The 21,056-nt window shown below is 40.3% G+C and overlaps 1 protein-coding gene across 10 annotated transcripts in view; it reads right to left on the bottom strand.

Moving 5' to 3' along the window:
• The window catches only part of DEPDC5 (DEP domain containing 5, GATOR1 subcomplex subunit), a 50,054-nt gene that overhangs the window by 27,398 nt on the left and 1,600 nt on the right, over positions 1-21,056 (bottom strand). For 7 of the 10 annotated variants that reach the window (XM_075516196.1, XM_075516203.1, XM_075516202.1 and 4 more), the window contains exons 2-24: positions 20,124-20,241; positions 19,285-19,372; positions 17,685-17,731; positions 17,106-17,191; positions 16,224-16,307; positions 15,501-15,550; positions 14,904-14,973; positions 14,489-14,567; positions 13,492-13,553; positions 11,986-12,055; positions 11,532-11,604; positions 10,698-10,801; positions 10,281-10,355; positions 9,318-9,452; positions 8,790-8,851; positions 8,610-8,683; positions 7,334-7,403; positions 6,759-6,795; positions 5,944-6,064; positions 4,586-4,809; positions 2,785-2,988; positions 2,131-2,266; positions 324-421 (exon numbers count right to left, since the gene is read on the bottom strand). In XM_075516196.1, coding sequence (XP_075372311.1) covers positions 324-421; positions 2,131-2,266; positions 2,785-2,988; positions 4,586-4,809; positions 5,944-6,064; positions 6,759-6,795; positions 7,334-7,403; positions 8,610-8,683; positions 8,790-8,851; positions 9,318-9,452; positions 10,281-10,355; positions 10,698-10,801; positions 11,532-11,604; positions 11,986-12,055; positions 13,492-13,553; positions 14,489-14,567; positions 14,904-14,973; positions 15,501-15,550; positions 16,224-16,307; positions 17,106-17,191; positions 17,685-17,731; positions 19,285-19,372; positions 20,124-20,181 — 2,107 coding nt within the window. In that variant the 5' untranslated portion in view covers positions 20,182-20,241. Of the gene's footprint in view, positions 1-323; positions 422-2,130; positions 2,267-2,784; positions 2,989-4,585; positions 4,810-5,943; positions 6,065-6,758; positions 6,796-7,333; positions 7,404-8,609; positions 8,684-8,789; positions 8,852-9,317; positions 9,453-10,280; positions 10,356-10,697; positions 10,802-11,531; positions 11,605-11,985; positions 12,056-13,491; positions 13,554-14,488; positions 14,568-14,903; positions 14,974-15,500; positions 15,551-16,223; positions 16,308-17,105; positions 17,192-17,684; positions 17,732-19,284; positions 19,373-20,123; positions 20,242-20,910; positions 21,012-21,056 lie in introns of all 10 variants that reach the window. The other 3 variants (XM_075516197.1, XM_075516201.1, XM_075516194.1) reach the window with 2 other exon arrangements.

Below are 21,056 nucleotides of genomic sequence, written 5' to 3'. Positions count from 1 at the left end.
CAACTGAGAGCTTATCATATGTAAACAATAAGCATCTTCCTATACTAAAGTTTATAAGATATACCTAGAGAAGTAGACATGCATTAAACAAAAAACAAAAAACCCCCCAAAAAACAAGCCAACCCAAAAAACACACCAAGAAGTCCAAGTAAGAGCATTAACAGATCACTCAAAAGCTGAAAACGGTTTTTCCATTACTGATTCTTTCTACTTTGTAACGCCTGGTCCACCCACCTTCCATGACTTCTGGCTCTATTACTTTGTCACTGCTAATAAGGAAGGGCCTTCTCTCCCAACTCCATGCTCTATCATTGCTTTGTTACCTGCACTGTTGCTGCCAGCCAGACCATTAGAGTACTCTTCTGTTCCACTGAAGCTCAGGAAAGAGGCACTGTCACCTGGATGCCGAGAGCTGATATGTCTGGAGAAAAACAAAATAGCCTGTATTATACAAACTTTCCTCACTTGCGGCATTTCTTGCTTTTAACAAGAGCTGATATAACAAATAACAAGTAATCAGCTGCCATCTCAGCTGAGCCAGTGATGGAACCATGCTCTTAATGATGTTTGCAGAGATGGTAACAGGCGCAAAAGCAGCACAGAAAAGGCTGTAACAATATTCTGTATCTGTCCATACTGTTTGTTCTTTGCCTCTAGCAATAACCAATGCACTATCTTTGCAGGACAGTGGAGAACCAGCTACTTGTATACCTCCCAGGAGAGAAATAAAACTTAGCTAGTTATTTATAGATCTGATTTCATGGTCTATAAAACCAGTATTCCAGACTGAGCGAATTGCTTTGGATAAGTACGTCATCCACAGAGACCACAAAGAGATGAAGAAAAAGAATTATCAAGAATATGACACAAGAGATTGGCATTAATGACAAGATAATAAGTACATCCTAGTGTGCTAAAGTAAGTAATAAAAAGGCAGTAATTTTTTTTTTTTAAGTAGAACTAGGGAACAAAGTTGGTGAGGATGATTTCATATTAAAATTATGCAACACAAAGAGATTAGAGTATTCTAAAGGACAATACAAAGTATAAGACAGGACAACAATTTCCCTATAAAAAAAAAAAGCATGAAAGAATAATTAGGCAGTGCAATCACCTGAGGGACTGCTTGAAGATAGCAGGAAAAAATCCCCTAAAAATGAAAAAGGCAGAGGATACCAGCAGTTTCCTCACTCACCCTGGACATCCAGAAACAATATGTAACACGAATTTCTATAAGCATGCAAAAGGAAAGAAACACATAGTGGGAAAGATACCAAAGTTAATGATGAAAGAAACAAACTTATTGGCAATTCAAAGTTGCCTAAGCTACCAAAATGTTTTTGGTAAACAACATTTAATAATGAATGAAAAACATGGACAAATTTTGTCAATAAAAGAATAATCAGATTAAAAAAGGGTAAGACAATATCTGGAGATTGGAGAAAAACTGTGCAGCTTAAAAAATGGCTTAGGTGAAATGAACAATCTAATTTCTCTCACTGTAAAAACAGCCTCCCCACAACCATACCACATCCAGTAACACTGGGATCTTTTTTGCTTCTCAGAGCCAACAATCAATATGAGCTCTCAACACTGACCAAAGCCTGTTTTTTAAAAGAAAACTAGTTTACAAACACAGGTACTTTCATTTGCAATCCATCCCTGATGTTTATGATGGCTGTATTTCTTAAATGGGGAAGACAGGACTGAATGGATAGCACTGAAATTACTCAACAGTTACTGTGAGGCACAGCTATGCCCTGTGCTAAAAAATGTTCCATTCTGGGATGAAGGTCACAGCTCTTGGGATAATAAGTCAAGAATTAAAGACACAGGCTTTCGTAAGGCAATTTTGAACAATTCCATGAATGATGCATTGTATTGCTCGTGCACTGCAAACTCTGATAAACTACCACCTTGCCCCAATTAGGGGAGGTAAACCATCTCCAGCCTTGCCAAAAGAGCTTTGTATCTCAAAATAAAAGTATGTCCTACATATGTGGCACTGACACAACACATTATTAAACTTAAAGATCACAACCTATAACTACTTTACTGTAACATATATAAAATTTTAAGGAAAAGGGATGTTTGTGCAAAGTCTGCACAGATTCATCCTAGGGACCTCACCTGCCAGTTGCCTCATGGTAAGCCAGCTCCAGCAGCTCAGCAGAGGAATGTGTCAAATCCTGCTGCCCATTGCCCTGCATTTCTGCCATATTCTGACGGGTTTGATGATGGATCTGGATAGCTTCTCCTGATGGACCTACACAGTTACAGTTTGATCATTAATCACCACATCTGCATTGATTCCTCAGTTGCTTGTACCCTCCTTTTGTCACCAACACAGGCAATGCTAACTAATGGAAACTAAGAAAGCATGTTTACAAAATCTTCAAAAACTTGAACCTCTGGCATCTTCTCTGAAGCCAGCGAAGCAGAATATTCTTTTAAGCATTTTGGAGACCCTACTTACAAGGCGCTAAACAAATATGAGAACAATTCAGCAACTGAAAGTCAACCCAAATTATAGTTACGATTCACTTCAAGAGCCTCCATCTACTATAAGATTGTTCCACAGTACCTGATGCTGCAAGTTTGCCAATAGATGGCAATATTTTCAAAAAGAGGATGTCCGATTTATCAAGCCTCTACACTTAGTTCAGCCTCTGTTACAGTGCAGAGTACTTCAGGACACCAGAGTTCACATTGGTTCTCTTGTTGTGTTAATGCTTGGAAAAGGAAAAAGCAACAGCAATCTAATATGCTATGAAACAGACTTACCCACAGGAAAAGTGTGCATCCAGCGCCTCCTGTTAGATGTAAGCTTCATGGGCATGCGGGATGGGGCAAACGGGTTTATCAGTGCTCGCTGGGGTGTATATCCCCCAGGCCGAATGTGCAGCATGGATTCTGCACTGCCAACATGGAACCTCCCAGGGGCACTGGAGTCACGTTGCTGAGACTCCAGCATGTTCTCAAGGACATCTAGAAAACACAACTTAAAGTCAGCGTGAGATCACACAGAAGCCAAGCAAAAGAGTATGAACTGGTTAGGGATATAAAGATTCCCCAGGGTAAGTGGGAATAAGGAGAGCTGAGGAGTAGGCAGGGAGAGAAGCTGAAGGCAATTCAATCCAGTCTGCAAGTTACAACGTAAACAAGAATCCAGACAAGAAATAATATTATTTCATCTGCCATTACAGCATTGCTGTATACTGTGTCACTTTGTACTAAATGAAGCCATAAAGAAACCACTTGCTAAGTCAACTACGAAGAATTACTCAGAGCTTTGAGAATTCCTGAGAAATCAAAAGACTGACACACCAGAAACTTCAGGATGAGTATCAAAGACGTAGCAGAAGCTACAACCGAGCAACATACGCCTTTTTTGTAACATTCAGATTTGACCACTGAAATAGGGATTACTTCAAGAAGACGTGGGACATGATCTCAGCAAGCTAGCAGTTAGTCATTACTATTCAATGTAGGACAGAAGTGCAGTTATTTAGAAATAGGAGAGAGAAGTAATAAACCAGATGACTAAGTAGCAATTACTCTGTTCAACAAATGGAAATCCCAAAGAGAAGGAAAGGGTCTCATTTACCACTCTATACTGCCAACTAGAACATGTGAAAATCCTCATTTACTCTGACTATTCCTTCCCCACTAGTCCTATTCCACACACATCCCCATCCAGTTGCACACATTCAGCTGGGTCACAAGACTATCCTTCAAACTAAAGGAGTAACAGAAATACCAAAAAACAATGTGTATATTAAATGACAGCAGGGAAAAACATGAAAGGTAAATGTAATGTGAAGTACACTGAGTGACGGCAGTTCTACACCAGTAAATCCAATTCCTGTAACAGGATAAATATGCTATCAGGTGTCAAAGCATGACCAAAAAAAAAAGAAAAAGAAACACCACATAAGGAGCCTTCAGGGATAGATTTTTACAGAAGGTCAAGCAATTGCAGGAGGAATACAATTTACCTAGTTGGGTTGGGTTTGTGGAAGATACCACATACTGTCCGAGAACAAAATTAAATTGGAAGGAAAAAAAAGGAGACTGTCAGCACTGCTAACACACCAAGATAGCTCAGCAGTACGTTGTCAAAAGGAAGGATCCAGAAAGTGACTCTCAATGACAACAAATCCCCACAGAGAGAAGTTATAAGCAGGGTCCCCCAGGGCTCACTACTCAGGCCAATTCTCATTTGACAGATTATAGGTGACCTGGATAATAAAAAGTTACTTGTATATGTCCACATTTGCAGGCAGGCACAGGAGAATAGTGAAATATTAAAGGAGGCAATAGACAAGGGAAAAGAGCAAATCAGTGTCAGGACACTTCTATTTAGGACAAGCCAATAAAAAAAAAAAAAAGCAATGGAATTGGACAAGGATAACAAAGGGAGAATGCACACCCAGCCATAGCTGGAGCTCCGGAAAAGGTGTACCATGAATGCGAATATAAGCACCATCTCCCCCGTGTTGGCCTGGCAGTGGCCAACACAAACTTCCATCTTCTCTCTCCCCTCTCACCACCTAAGGTACTTTCCCATCTGCCTTAGGCTGACCTCTGGTGCTGGTATAGCCCAAAGAGCTGCTGACTTCACACTGGTGCAGATGAGGCCGTGGGATCATCAGGATGTTGGAGATTTTGCCCAGTGAGCTGTCATCAGAAGCCTGGCTCCTCACCTCCTCTGGGGGCAGCGTGCGGCTTTGCAGAGAAGGGCTGCATGAGACGTCATAGGAACTAGAGCTCTTTCTGGTACGACTTTCTCTCTCCCTCACAGACCTGCTGAAAACAGAGAGATATGTCCAGTGATAAGAAAGAAAATAGAGATTAATTCCTAGGTTATCAAGGGGCTTGAACAGGCCCAAGTCATATAAGAGACTGAATACTCAATAGGTGAACTCAAGAAGAGGACTACAAGGAAGCTATCACTATTTTTTTGACTATGTGGGTACTATATACTTTTGTGCATCATACAATAGAAGAACACTAAAATGCTTCTAGCACAACGGCTGTGAAAAGAGCATGCTTGACTCTTCTGCAATTTTACAGACACCACACCAAGCTGGTAATACAGATGTGGTCTAGAGGATACTAGACCTGAGCCTACAGTGCTAGGAACACATAGCTATAGGGAAACTACTTGGAATTATTAACCACATTAAACTGTACTGGCATCTTCCAGCATGGATTTCTACAAGCTGCTCATATTAACAAATGAGTCCACATGCACAGATTCCTCACCTTTAGGCAATACTACTGAAAGAAGGAAAGCAAAAACATACTTCAAAACAAGTTCATCAATCTGATACTCCTGAAAAAGCACTAAAATTTACAGGTTGTTCAATGAATTTGGCCAGGACCCGAGGATAATTAGCCTTTCTTCTCAGAGGAAAGGCCATGCACTCAACTTCTCTGTTTCTTCTCTCATTCAGAAAGGCATCATTTAGTAGGCATGGAGGTGTTGGGTTGACAGTTGGACTAGATGATCTTAAAGGTCTTTTCCAGCCTTAATGATTCTATGATTTTCAGGGAAGATTCCCCATCACTCCACGTTCAGCACCAGTTACTAAGCAGTGCATCAAACTAATGCTATTTCTACAACTCTGTGCAAGTACTTTCTTACCCAGCTTGCAAATCTGCTAGGAACTTAGCAAGGGAGACTAGCTTCATTCTACTTCAGACAAAATTAAAGATGCAGGGAAAAAGTATACTTATGCCTTTTCCTAGATACCACACAGTATCTTAGAAGTAAAATACCAGACAACCAGCCATAAATACTAGCTACAGATAAAGCTTTTTGTTCAATTGTAAGCACATGGAGCTTAATTCTCGTTAGATTTCTCAAAGCATTTTAGGCATCAAGAAATACACCATAACATGGCTACTCTAGATCTAGCACACTCACAAGCCTCTTACCTGAAAGTGGTACAGCGCTGGGCTCTGGATGGGCCTGGCAGTCTGAACACCTGGGCATCGTAGCCATCATAATCTACCTGGATAGGCAGGGCATTCTCAGCATCTTTTGGAGCCCCTAATGCTGAAATAAAAATCATACAGCACTGGAACCTCAACTCTCTCCACTAAGAAAAGTATCTATTCCAAAAGAAATCACATACAAAAATCTCAGGAGCAAACAGCTGGAGCAGCTCAATTATCAAAGTTGGTGCTTCTGGATCAGGGTTGCTGAGACCCTAATATCTTTCCCCCATATATCCAAGACATTAAATTAATAATCAACAAATCAGTGAACAGATTCCTGTTCCCTCACAAGGGAATTGCACATTTTAAAGCATCTTTGAAAGAATGGACATCCTCACTTTTAGAAGGTACACCTTCCTTAAACAAGGTGATATTAGAAGAATGCAGGCTTCTCCCACTGTAATTCTGTGGTCATAGCACCGACAACATCCCAAGCCAGTGAACACCCTCCTGTTCTACTCCCACCAACAGTACCGCTAGCACACCAGCCTGATATCATCTATTTCTCTAGCCAGGTGACAAGCAGCCAGGACAAACTCACCCCTCTGTATTAGTTATTTGCCAAGAAGGCAACCGATATATGCACATTAACATCCTGGATAACGACTATGTGGTTTTGATGGTTTTCTGCAACAATTGTCCCTTCCCCCATCTCATCAGTAGTGTTTTTGCTGAAGTGTCATTGTCTTACTACAGTTGTCTGTTAGTTTGGGAGTCAGTGGGATAGATCATTCCAGAACAGAATTACTCACAGGCATCTCGGTTATTTTTTGCTTTCTCAGTCAGTGGCTGGACGGTCCAACAAAGGAAGTGTGAAGTGACCAAAAAAACACACAAAAAAAAAAAAAAGAAAAAGAGCAAGAAAAAAAGACAGAGAGAAGGGAGACAGTCAGCACGTTCTAAGGAAATATCCCCCAGTGCGATCAAGCATCAGGCAAAGTTTATCCTGCTGACTCCATGAGGCAGCCAGACCACTTCAGAAGTATTAACTACTGATACTCAGTCACAAACCTGTGTGAAAACACATCTTTGTCAACACCTTTCTTCCTCTTCACAGAGTTCTTTGTTACAAAATAAAACTCTTAATTTTTCTGGTGGCTACAACGTTTCTCACCTAGTTTCATTCTAGAAAGGAAAGACCTACAAACTAGTCCCTCTTTCACAGTCCCTACAACAATCATTACAGCTTTGCTTTCACTGTCTTTTAACACAGAAACTTAGTTCCAGCTGTTGGAATACTTGCTAGAAAGATTCTGATGCTTGGCTGAGAAAAGCTATCTGACAAGCTAGTAAAAAAAAAATAAAGATAAATCAGAAAGATACCTACTTTCCTTCCTGCCAGCTTGATCCGTGGAGTGAAGCTGTTACACAGGAGCTGGCTTTTCGATGTGTAGAAACTGAAAGGAAAAACAGGGTGGCTCAGCTGTCTTCTAAGAATTGAACATAGTTGGTTAGCTACACAGCAAATAGCCCATGAATTTGAGCTAGCTATTAGATGGAGAAAAGGGGATACCTTTCTCTGCTTAAGACAACGTATAGAAAACACTGACTTGAGAGTGTTAACTTGAGAGAAGCTACTCTTTCCTTAAAGACCAGTCTTTGATTCCCACACTGCCTCAGTCTAGACCTCTTCTTAATATGCTTACATCTGCATTCCCCAGTTCACTTCCTCCTTCTACAGAAAGGTATCCACTTCCACTGTCTATACAGTATTATGCACTTTACACGACTCTCTCCCTAATTTACATGACAGTAATGACTCATATCAGCTGCTTGAAAACTACAGACTTCCTCCATTTGAAATAATTTATTCATTAAGATTTCTTGTCATCTGAATCTTTTAAATAGTGCCTTATAATTATAAGCCTTCAAACACCTTTTTCATCTATGGCAGAGATCAGATGCCTTCCAGCCACTCGAAAATACTTGGTATAAGCAACCTACGAATGGTAAATGGTCAGGACAGTCAATTAATGCAGGCAGATAAAATGAGGTATTAAAAGAGAGAAAAAAAACCAAACCACCCTACAGCAGAACAAGGACTGAGGAGGTAGTTTTCATCCTGAGCCCTGATCTCTATGTGTAGGGAAAGAAAAGAGAGTATTATGGCACAGAACGTTTAACAGGAAGCGGAACAGAAACCTACCATGTCTTGGAGTGAAGCAATGTAACACTGAGCCTCAGTGTTTCCTGCAACTGTTCCAACATTTATCCATGTTATCTACATTTTCTCTACCCATAACTGTTCACTTGGGATGTAGTTGTTTTCACTAATAACCAATCTAGCTGAAGTGATTGTATTTTTTTATTTAGCTTTCTGACTTCCTTCAAGCATAGCTAAAGGTTAGAACTAAGTTAGCTGGAAAGAGAGCTTAAGATCAAGACCTTTTCCTCTGCAAATTGCTTATCATATCTGATATGTTGCATTAATGCCATGAGTTCTGCATGAACACTCCTAGTTCTACAAGGCTATTATAATATATATCTTTGCTTTGCAAGGAGAGCAGAGGAAATAAACAATGAAAGAAGAAAGAGAATTCAACAGATTATAAAGAGGAAAGCAAAGCAGAAGTGTTTAGCAAAGGCTGATAAAGTTTACCTACCTGTGGTTTATCCAGTGTGGAATGTTGTAGTCATCACCCAGTCTGGAGTCGCCAGGTCCACAGCGATTATGGAGCTGTAAGAGTAATTCAGAAGCATAGCAACTAGTTGTGTCTAGCTAGTCACAAAATGAGTAACATTTCTAGTAGGAGCAGAGAGAAGGGAAAAGAAGCATGCATTACCTTAAAGAGTGGTACAGCATGCAATGGTTGTTCCCCCATGCACACCAAGTCCACACCTATCCCTGTAAACAAAGAACAGTACAGTTTAGCTGTCTATCAAGCAGGACTGATATGCTAAGCCAAAACAGATCACTGATTTGAGCTGAAGGCCCAATTTCTATTCATATCAGATTTTAAGACGTAAATGGTAGTTAACAGTCCCGTGGTATGATTACAAACTAACAGTGCCACGGGCGATAAGAAATGTTTCTTCTAAACTAATGCAAGTCATGCAAGATTATCCTTTAAGGGAAAGGTCTGCATGGACAGATGAAGTTCTCGTTCAAACAAAAGAAATTAAATGCCTATAACTTCTCTGAAAATCTGCCCATTTCAGTATGAAGTGTGGACACAAGTCTTCCAGCTGTAACCCCTCCTTCCAGAGCACACAAGTTACAACAGATACTTTTTCATAGCAAGAAAAGGCTAGAGCTTTCCCAAGTGTATGTTTGCCTTCATAAAGATTGCACAGTATCATTAGTTATTTACCATTGTCTATCATCCGCTGTTTGGTGAGAATCATAAGGAGTCGATCAACTTCAAATACACCCACACCAGGTGTGATAACCACAGACATCTGGCCAGTCCGATCAAAGTTCCGGTTTATGTAATGCTTGTCAAACACTAAGAGAGAATTAGAAAGAATTAACTTTAAAAGAAAAAAGATGCTGGATGTTTGGGGTTTTTTTCAGAGCAAGGGAGGTGACTCTCTATTAACAGTGGTATTAAACAAGTTTCCACAAAGCACGTGCAAGCATGAGAGGGCTTGTATACAGCCTTGTCCAACCAATAAATGTTAATAAAGCTACAGGAGAGAGAGGAGTTAGGGCAGAAGAGAAGAAAAGATGGGAACCAGATACATAAAAAGGAATATCCTTCTCATGTGCTTAGTGTTTCCCTTAAAACATCTCAAAAAACCCCAAAACCAAGAAACCAACCCAAAAAAACCCCAACAAGGTAAAGCCCATTACTAATAATTTTAAACAACATCCTGTGCTCCCTCCCATGGGAGTAACAAGACAGCCAGTAAGGTGACAAAATGACATCTGATGTACAGAATCACAAAAAGCATATCTTTGGAGAGCCTTTCCAGCCCATCAAATCCATCTCCCTGCTAAAAAAGATGGATCAGCTTCACCTAAATCATGTTTGATCTAACCTGATTTTGAAAAGGTTCTCATACAGATACGCAGCTAGAAGAAAAAGTTAACAAGGCCCTGTAAATGGTTCCTGAAGCCTGAAATACCCAATACTCGGTTATTTGAGAGGCACTGGTTTTCCAGAGACACACAAGACAATTTCTTCTGAGGCCAAAAATGACAACATAGCCACCTAATATTCCCCTTCTCTTCACAGTGTTAAGTAACTGGCAACCGAAGTCCATACCCATTCATTGGCAGCTGCTTTAATGGTTCCTCCCCTGTATATTTTTATCCATTGTTCATAACTTACCATTGAATGAAAGATTTATGGCCTCCAGGTAGTTCCCTTGTGCCGAGGTAGAATTGTAACCCGGAGGAAAGCCCTCTGGACAAGTGTTCAGATGGAAAAAAAGAAAAAAAATATCATCTCTGTATAGATTAGCTTTAAAAAACCAAACAAACAAAACCCCCAAAACAAAAAAAAACCCCAAAATAAAACTGCATTTGTAGTAAATCCTATCACTCCAACAAATTACAGGCAAAATTGGTATTGGTATATCTCACAGAGAGACCGAGCAAAATAGCCTAGCCAGGAGAGCACTAAGTAGTACAATACCAGACTCCAACTGAAACTAGAGAGTTTACACACAACTTAAAAAAAAAAAAAAAAAAGAAAAAAAAAAAAGAGAGAAAAGGGTAGAAGCATAGGGAAGGAGGATTTTTGTACCTGCTTGCTCTAGTCGTACCAACACAGGATACTGGATGAAAAGCTTTTTAATGGTCACAAGCAACGAGGTCCACTCTTCTCGTCTCTCATTCTGAACTACAACTCTAGAAAGAGCACAACTTAATGAGGATCATGAAAGGAAGCTATGAAGAGGAAGTGAGAAGGGATGAACAAACTATAGGAAAAGGAATGCACAAAAAGGTGAGCATTTCTTCCTTCTGCTAGGCAGCACATTAGAACTACTGCACACTTGAGGCAATCACTAAGGTGTAGATGCACCCACAAAGCAGGGCACATCCCCAGCCAGAATGATCTCTCACTTCTAAATAGGTGATCAACATTATATGTCAAATAGCATCACTGTTCTACAAAGCAGTAAGATCATTAACAAGTCCAAGTTCAGAATCAAATGACAGCTTTGACAGCTGCATCTGTTGTGACCATCAGCCAAAGAGCTCCAGTACCTAACTGGGAACACTTGTGGTTTCAGCAATGGCACCATCAACTACTCAAGAATGTAAAGATCTCAAAAATAGCCAAACCTTATGCAAAAACTACTCCCAACACAATAGAACTTTTAAGTTTATTGGCAATTCCAATAGAGCACAGACAACACAATATTCACATGCACGTGGAAGACTGACTTAGCAAATATGGGTGTGCATTCACAGATGGAACGGGAACTATGCATCAATTTGCTGCCAGTTTCAGACACAGATGTTTTTCACTATCTTAATTCCTTGCAAGGTCCTACAGTTAATAACATGATGTTCTCCACACGAGTTGCACACATACCATGGGACAAGAGGTAAAAGTACTGGGAGGAAGACATACTTGTAAAAATCTTCATAAAATCTTCCCTCGTGATCCTGCCTAATTGATGCACGATGCGTTTCAGGAAACTCATCTGAAACAGAAGCAAAAGCAAGTATTATCCTATGCTTTTGTACAGAAATGACTCATCTTTTCTAGTAAGGAGCTGTTATTTCCATTAAAAAAACCCAAACCTTTGAGAAATATCAGCTCTCCTACACAATATTAAAATTGCTTTTAAAACAATATGACAGCTTGACTATGATAAGGAAAATTTGCCATATATTCTTGTATGTAAGGTTTCCACTGCAGTACTTTCGTAACAATGGCTGTGTATCCACTGCGCTTGGTAGGGAATACTTTGGACATGAACATAAAAAAAAAAAAAAGGAGAAAAAAGTCACCAGCAGCCTGTGACCAACTTTCAAGAGAGAAGGTTTAAAAATAGAAACATTAAAATAAAGAATTTACATACCTATAGATTTTGCTTCGTAAAATGTTCTAGAAAATAGAACCACTGTCACTTCATGGCTGCAATTCTTCTCCTGTCCAGGAAGACCAGGTGAAAAAAGAAAACCTTAAGGGTCACATCTAGTAGAAAACTGTGTATTACACAGACAGTAACACCCTCTTTCCCCTCACACCTAGGATCAAAGGTAACTAGAAAAAGGTAGGCTGCTGTACTAACAAATCTGCATGAGTGCTGCATATGCCTCTGAAGTAACACAATGGTCTCTCCTGTAGATTCTGTGCTTCTAGGCTATATCACATTTAACAGGAGCACTCTCCACTAGTCTCTAAAGAAAATCCTCTCTGTAGTTGCCAAGATACAAGATTTTTGTTTAAAAAATAAAGACAGTTGACTTAATTTTTTTTATACATTCTCATGGCAATTTGATATTCTTATTTGTTACTGTTTAGAGATGCCCCTAACAATTCCAAAGAAATAAAAAATTAGAACTTCACTAAACAGTTACACTGCTAATGCATGCAATGGAATTAAGCTGTGAAGAGCACACTGGCCATCCCCTCAAAAGGAAAAGCTTGAAAAGCCCGTGAGCCCCGGTGTTGCTCAGGCCCCTATCCAACACAGTATAGTAGTACTAAAAGCAAAACAGGTATTTTACAGACATGTGATGCAGGGCTCCTAATAACTCTCCAACAGGCCAAAAGCACAATGAAAATGAGACAAATCTGTTGGGCATGCTCCTGCTCTCCTTAACATTTGGGACCATCATGAGCTGTACTATGCACAAATGTTATACACTTAGGATTTCAGACTCTTTTGCCTTGTCTAGCTATTCTTTCAATTTAGGTTGCAGATTTTATATATGCCTTTTTTTGAGTACTGATACGGTTCTCTCTTAAGTCAGTGGAAGTCTACTGCAGGACTGCTAGCAGCAGTTGTACCTGGCTCTGAGCCAGACCATGCACTGAGACAGGAGACAGCTCTGGGTTGTTCAGCCATAAGAGGCAGTGAGGCTTTGTTTGGTTTTGAGGCAGCTCACTTTCAAGAAGCTTGCACATCATCAGTGGCCCATATGCTACAACCTGGAACCACTTCATCCTAAAAGATAGCAGCACTAAACAGATTACACACTGTACCAGGGGAATATTCGGAACTGAGTCCTGGAACAAATAAAGTTGTGTAAAACAGACTTGTGCATTACTGCTCAAGCACAAACATCACAAATATCACACATTCAGTGACTTTAGTCCAGTCAGAGCCTCCACACAAATTGTATGATACAAACACAGCAGATACAACAGATCAGTACTGGGATCACTTGGCACATATATGATTTAATGCAGACCTGCAATAACCACTCTTTTGATGCCCAGGAGCCACATCTCAAAGTCCTGTAAATCTTAGCACTGAATGACACAACCTGGGTCTTCCTCAAACTGGCACATCAATGGGCTCATTAAGATGGCATTGTCTTGTTCTTTCAGAACAGGATGAACTCAAGCAGCTATTTACCTTCCATTTTGTGAAGAGGTCAGCAAGGAAACCGTTCACAGCTTTCTCAAAGTATAGGTCCCCTGCAAAGTAAATATCTCCAAAGCATCAAATAACAGCAGTTACTTCGACTATGGGTTATATTTAACCCTGAGATTCTAGGACAACTATTTTCATTAGAATCAGCAGCTGTGTGTGTAATGAAAGCTAATATCACTAAAGCGAAGATGATAAAAAGATTTAAAAGCACGACTATGTCAGAGGATGTAAACAAGACTCTTACTGTAAAAAGGATCTGACCTTTAAATTCCTTCTTCCAACACATTCGCAGCATGCTGGGAAAGCATCTGTACTATCTTTTAGGCATTGTATGCACAACTGATCCCCTGCTCAGTTTTGAATAGTTGCCCAGTTACATATGCCTAAACACATGGTCAAAGGAAGTGGTAAGAGGTTTGCTAAGGAATTAAGCCAGAAAAAAAAAATAGGACAATGACACAGATAAGTGACTCATTCCTAATGCCTGAAGTTTTAATACTTCTAGCTGACTCTACCTGGGCTAAGGAAGGGCTTTTGCTTCCTCGCTAAACCAAGTTCAAGAGAAAGCTAAAACAGCAAGGTCCTCTTTGCACAGGACTTCCAAACATTTCTGGTTTCAGGATTCACACAAGCTTACACCTGCCCTCATCCCCAAACATGTTTATATCCACAGAAAACTTTTCCAAGGTTCATAGTCAGCTGGCCCCCTTGACTTCATCACTGAGATAATGGTACCCAGGCCCTACACTAGGGACAGGAAAATTATGGAATATTCAGGAGACAGAAAAGTGTGGCGCTGCAAGTATGGATCTAAGAGGGTGCCATAGCACACCTCGGAGCACTGTCTAGGCCAAAGGCAGGATATTTTAGTTTTCTAGTGGTGGCAGAAATAAATAGTAGTGGCAGTTTTCTAGTAGGGGCAGAAAGGATAGCTGCTGCCATCCACATTCGCAGTCAGGCAGGTCAGTTACCTACATACCATAAATATCAAAATCCCACATTTCACAGCTCATCTGGATAAAAATATAAACCATGGCAGAAGTGGAGCGGAAGACCACCTGCAAAGGAATGAAAGATCTTATGTAAAACAAGGCATATTCACTAAAAGGGCCAAATGCAGAAGTTAACTACAGAGCAACTTATATGACTGTGCCCACTGCATCATAGGGAACTTCCCCTCTAACGAGTTGGCATTTCAACAGTCCAAGTGCTGCCAGTGCAGAAGAGCTGAAGTTTACTAATCATTCATTCTCCTGAATTTATTGCCATTTTTCACCTTACAACACAGCCAATTCAAATGATCCATATAAATCTGCAAGCAAGGTAGAATTACAAGAAACCCAGCAAGGAAAGGAAGGGAAAGACTTCCCCTCCCCTGCTCCCTGAAATCTTACCCGGGTGTCCTCACTGATGTATCCACAAGTGACTTTCTCACTCTTCACCCACAGTTCACCTGCCTGCGCCCTGGAAAAAAAGGAGTGCAGAATATTTACTAACCAGAGTGAATATGAAGGTTAGAGAATCAACATTTGAGCAAATAAGGGATGTAACAAAATCTGCATTCAAGGATGACTTGAAGACAGAGTATAAGTTTACTTGGTTAAAACCTGATCTTTAATCCAAAAGATGTCAAACAGTCATTTCCCTCTGCATCTGCACATTTCCTTGTCCCCTTGTCAATCTCAACAGCTACTGAAGTAACCCTCATCTGAACTATTAATACATCTTGGGAAGGGGGGGAAATATTATAAGAGGTAAAAGGAAAATTATTTGGCATTCATCAGAGGCAACAAGTGTGGCTGGCTGTCCTACTATTAGTTTCTTCCACCCCAAATCAGATAGAAGCCTTCTCCCACCCTGTGGTGCAGACAGAAATCTGTAGAAGAGTAAGAGAACAATAAAATGTGAAGGATTTTTCAGAGAAGCTAGATACTCTGGACTCATTAATCTAAAGCCATAAGTAACAGTAAGCCCTCAGAGGAGGCACTGACCTGATACCCGCAAATTCAACTTTTTGGGTGACATATGCACATGTGCTGACCTAAGAAAGAATAGTTACAGGTGTTAAAAGAACGGTAGGCTCAGAGTGAGCAGACCAATTTACAAAAAAACCAAACAAACAAAAATTTCACACTCAAACACCTGACTTCGGCCACAAAATCACGAAAACCACTGAGCATGTTTACAACTAATATCTCAGCCTACGGAACCTCTGCAACAGACAACAGAAAATAGTCTTTAACACATATGAACTTTTATTGGGTTCATTTGTCTAATTCACTGCACTTAGAAGAGCTAAAGACTGCACTTCAGAGATGCAGAAACAAAATATTCTAATAGTTGGTTATTAAGTGGTACTATCGGAGAGGGGATACTTTAGCATACTTCTACTTGAAAAACATTTGGATTCAATTCCTTCCAAATGTAGTAAATCATTAAAATTCAGAACACAAGAAAAAAAACTCTCAGCATTAGTAATTAACATTACTGCAATGAAGTAGGAAATTATGGGATTAATTTTTTCTGCAACACATTTACATCCATTTCTCCAACTCTGATGTACCACTTACAGCATAAATTCCTCAGGAGCTGTTGACACTGGTCTTGTCCTCAGTTTTCTGTATTTTGTAAAACACTTATTTTCTTTTACAGCAAGCAAAGAAAAAGGTATGCAATCTCCTCCACTCTACACGTAAGGACAGTAGAGGCCTTACCAAACTTTTCTTCAGTCGCCACATATCCCCACGCCCAATATACTGATCTTTAAAGGTCAGCTCCACCAAGTCCAAGGTCACCTCCTGGGAAACGGAAGAAAAATAGTGCTTAGGTTTTACTTGTTTCTAAGTAGCACTCTTCAATCTGTTCTGTTAAGAACATAATGTTACAGGGAAGGCCATTCTAAATCAAGTCAATACTCCTAACAGATGCAAGATAAAAGGGAAGTCCCATCAGAATAACTGCCAAAGTTGTGCATGTACCTGGAACTACTGTGAGCTGCAAGACACTGTACAGTGTGACCAGAAAAAGCCCAAGGACTAAATCTGCGCTACAAGTCCCAGTGCAAATTGGAAGCACAAATAAAACAAATTACTTCCATTGTTCATGACATTAAGGAAGCCTCATTTCCTGCAGATTTTTGTCTTGTGCCGAATGTAAGCTCTGACTACAGCTCTTTTGATAGTTGGGACATTTACAAGAGATGCCTCTCTTACAAGGCACTCTGGTGTCAAATAATGCAAATCCATGCCATGGCTCTTCCTTTGACTAGGCCACTTACTGTTTCTCTTTACTCTGCCTGGTTATTCTGAATTTCTGGAATTTAAAGATATTTGAAATTTCTAAGTTTCTATCATGCTGTGTTGAAGCTGGTCCATAGACTTCAAAAAGAGAGCATGGATGGTAGGGAGAGAAGAAAGAGACACATAACAAACAAACAAACAGTTCAATTGACCAAGCCTCATTTTTTAGGAACAAGGCTAAATACCTTTCAATAAAAAAATGCCTTTTTTTCCAATACTACTGTAGATGGAAATTCACAGGGCTCTGATTTGAGCTAAGTGAAGGGACAGATGGAAAAAAGTTGCAAAGTCACATACCTTTGGGTCAACAACATTCACATGGACATCCTGGTACGGCCGCAGTCGGAACACTTGTGCAACTGTCTGATCCACACTTATAGTTTCTGCCACAAAAATGAGAAAGTACAACAGAGAAGTGAAGATCCCCAAAAGGTTTCAAGTGGTTTACAAGTACAAAAGCAATACAGTCAGATTGTCATGAAACACTTCGGGCCTCAGCAAAGGACAACAGCTTCTTTCAGCTGTTGCCCAATTTAAGAGTCATTAAAATCAAAGTAGGCGAGAGAAACTCAAAGTTTAGGCTGAAATACTTCCTGCAAAAAGAAAATACATACAGCCAGTCAGAATGCAGAAACAAAAATTTAAGGCTAAAAAGCCTATTTTCTTTAAACCATACCCCACATTACTCAACCAAAAGCAGATTCAAAATTAGCCATTCATTTTCTGATAAAGTTATAATCATTCCATTCCGAAATAGACAAAGCATTGGTTTTCTTACAAAGTTAAACTCTATGCATTATTCAGTCATAGGTACAGCCCAATCACATAATCTTTGTCTACGATTTTACTATGCATGCTATGAGTCTAGAGTTTTACCTTTCTGCAAATCTTCCTTAAGTGACTTCACCTGTAGAAGCAGGGGACTAGCACACAAAAAAGAAAAAAGGTAGACAAGTTGAGATACCAACAGCCTACTCTGGTAAGTCACTCTCTCAAAACTATTTAGTAGCACGGAGCATGGGATAAGCTAAAGAGAAGCATTAATATTTTCTAGAAAGCTTCATATATCATCCTCTCTGCCTGTCACCCTGTCTTGTTCTTTATCACAGAATCACAGAATCGTACAAGTTGGAAAAGACCTTTAAGATCATCGAGTCCAACCGTAGACCTAACACTACCAAGACCACCACTACACCATGTCCCTAAGCACCTCATCCAAACATCTTTTAAATACTTCCAGAGATGGTGACTCAACCACTTCCCTGGGCAGCCTGTTCCAATGCTTAGCAACCCTTTCGGTGAAGTAAAATTTCCTAATATCCAGTCTAAACCTCCCCTGGCGCAACTTGAGGCCATTTCCTCTTGTCCTATCACTTGTTACCTGGGAGAAGAGACCGACCCCCACCTCTCTACAACCTCCTTTGAGGTAGTTGTAGAGCGCGACAAGGTCTCCCCTCAGCCTCCTTTTCTCCAGGCTAAACAACCTCAGGTCCCTCAGCTGCTCCCCATCAGACTTCTGCTCCAGACCCTTCCCCAGCTTCGTTGCCCTTCTCTGTACACGCTCCAGCCCCTCAATGTCTCTCTTGTAGTGAGGGGCGCAAAACTGAACACAGTATTTGAGGTGCGGCCTCACCAGTGCCGAGTACAGGGGGATGATCACTTCCCTAGTCCTGCTGGCCACGCTATTTTTGATACAAGCCAGGATGCTGTTAGCTTTCTTGGCCACCTGGGCACACTGCTGGCTCATGTTCAGCCGGCTGTCAACCAACACCCCCAGGTCCTTCTCTGCCAGGCAGCTTTCCAGCCACTCTTCCCCCAAGCCTGTAGTGTTGCATGGGGTTGCTGTGGCCCAAATGCAGGACCTTGCACTTGGCCTTGTTAAACCTCATACAGTTGGCCCCAGCCCATCGATCCAGCCTGTCCAGGTCCTACTATTATACCTATTACACAATTATACCTATTATAATTGTAAAGTACTCTTTAGGTAAAGGTGATACTCTAAATGGGAAAGTCACAGAGGAACTCCTCAGAAACTCATACAAGTATACTCCTACTTTTTAGATACGGGCTGCAGGATGAACAGCTTCATATAAGAAGGTTTATGTCTTTATAGCTGACCAGGAAGTTTTAATTTTGCCTAGGATATACTATAGGATGGAAGAATAATCATTAGGTAACAGCAGCTCTATGAAGAGGATAAAGACATTGTAGACTCTATATTTAGGTGCTACTTGCCCTATGAAAGGTCAGCAAACTAACACCAAACACAAAGAATTCCACAAAATTAAAGGAAGAACACCTGCTACAGCCATCCCCTTTACTTTTCTTCAGGCAGAAAAAAAACATGGCAGCATCCTGAATGGCAGCATCCTTATATCAGCTCTAAGAGCCTCTCACTCTAGAAGCCACTGCACACGAACATGCCCTTTCAGTGCTCTAACCACGCCTGACTTATATCAGCAAAAAGAGAATTCACCTGTATTCATCATTGGGATGTGCAATTTCCACAACATCTCCCAGCTTGATCTGAAGAAATACTTTAGGATTCACCACCAGTTCATCATCTACAAGACATAAACGAATGAGGAAAACCGCAATGAACAGATATATACCAAACACAGACACTTGCATGTTTGTACGCAATAGCTTACTCTACGTTAATACACCAGCCCTGGATTAACATGTCAGCAATGCATTACATTCACTACATGACAGTGCTCCTATCCAGCCCCTGCAGTCTGGCCACTCTTGTGGGCAAAACCTTTTCTTTCAAACCACAGAACTTTCACAAAAGATTTGTTCAGCAAAAGAGTGTGCCTTAATTAGGCAAGCAGAATCTTCTTTTGTATTTTTCATATAACAAGCACCAGCAGGAAAGCAGATAGCTATAGAATTATTAACAAGCTTTGTTAACATGCTATGATTTTAAATCTAAAAGTGGGGAACAATCAAATAAATGACATTTTTCTTAGTACACAGAAACACATCTACACACAGTCACAAGTCACTGACTTGTCCGTCACTTATTAAGAGTGACTGAAAGACAAAGTTAAAACAAAAGCGACACAAAAAAGGGGAAGAAGTAGAATGAAGCCGTTTTATTTTAGAGGTGCAATCTCATTCTGTTCTGACAAATGCAATTTTATTCTGCTGTATCTTGCTATTAAAAAAGAGCTCTCCAAACTCTGGCTGGTAATACTGCTTGTCACATCAAAGTTCCATGTTCACTGTTTTGTTAAAAAGATCAATAAATCAGTTAATTGCTTTCAATTAAGTGAGTGCTGGTCTCACTGTTATGAACCAGGAGATACTGACCACTGCCTCCAAAACCCTTCTTATGTATGACGAGCTTGTACACCTTGTTGGTTCTCATCTTGAATTCCAGTTCTTCTCAGCTGCTTTGAGTAAAAACAGTTGAAGACATCTTGCATATCTAATATAGAAACGAAAGCAAACACAGATCTCTTGTCATTACAAACCATTCTTTATACTCTGTGTGAACAAAGCCTGTTGTACCACCACATAGCCAAGCATGCCACACCTGAAAGGCAGGCACATTACCAAGTTTAATAAAATCAGACTAAAAGTTTAGTAATTACCTCTTCTACCAGCACGCCCCGTCAGAGAGCTAGTACTGCTCTCTAAAATCTTATCTTTTCTACTTCAAGGATAAATTCTGAACCTTGTGTTAAACGCATTAAAATGCATACCCAGACTTATGCCCACTGACAATTATATCTTCTGGTTTTGTCATTCCACCTCTTCCCCATGTCTTTCAAAGATGCTGGAATCCACAGCTAGGTGCTCTCACAGCAAGCAGCAGAGCTGAACCCAGCGGAGGGCAGCACTACAGATGTACAGGGCCAGGCAAACATTTGTGTTTGAGGCACTGGTTTGCATTACTTTAACTGCATCAACCACCGCATCCTGCCCACTTTAATTTAAAATAAAGCATATTTCAAGGAGGACGTTTATTTTTACAATTTACTCTTTTTAGAAGTGCATCTAAACTGGCAACTATCAGGAGGAATAAGGTTTTCTTCATAAAACTATAGCCACATTATTAAAATACAAGCTCTTCTAGTTACAACTGTACTCTTACACCAAATCAAAACGCAGAGGAACTGAAAAGCATGCCTTCCAAACAGACTAAAGCATTGAGCTTGCAGACGCGCTTTTCAGAAAGTCGATTCAATTACCAAGCTGCAAAGACATGGGGGGAAAAAAACGTACATCCCGAGTTTGTTA

Source organism: Mycteria americana, chromosome 13, assembly GCF_035582795.1.
Source record: "Mycteria americana isolate JAX WOST 10 ecotype Jacksonville Zoo and Gardens chromosome 13, USCA_MyAme_1.0, whole genome shotgun sequence".
In the NCBI taxonomy this organism is placed as follows: Eukaryota; Metazoa; Chordata; class Aves; order Ciconiiformes; family Ciconiidae; genus Mycteria; species Mycteria americana.
Note: the sequence above shows the minus strand (reverse complement) of the source record. Positions and strands in the feature narration are given on the sequence as shown.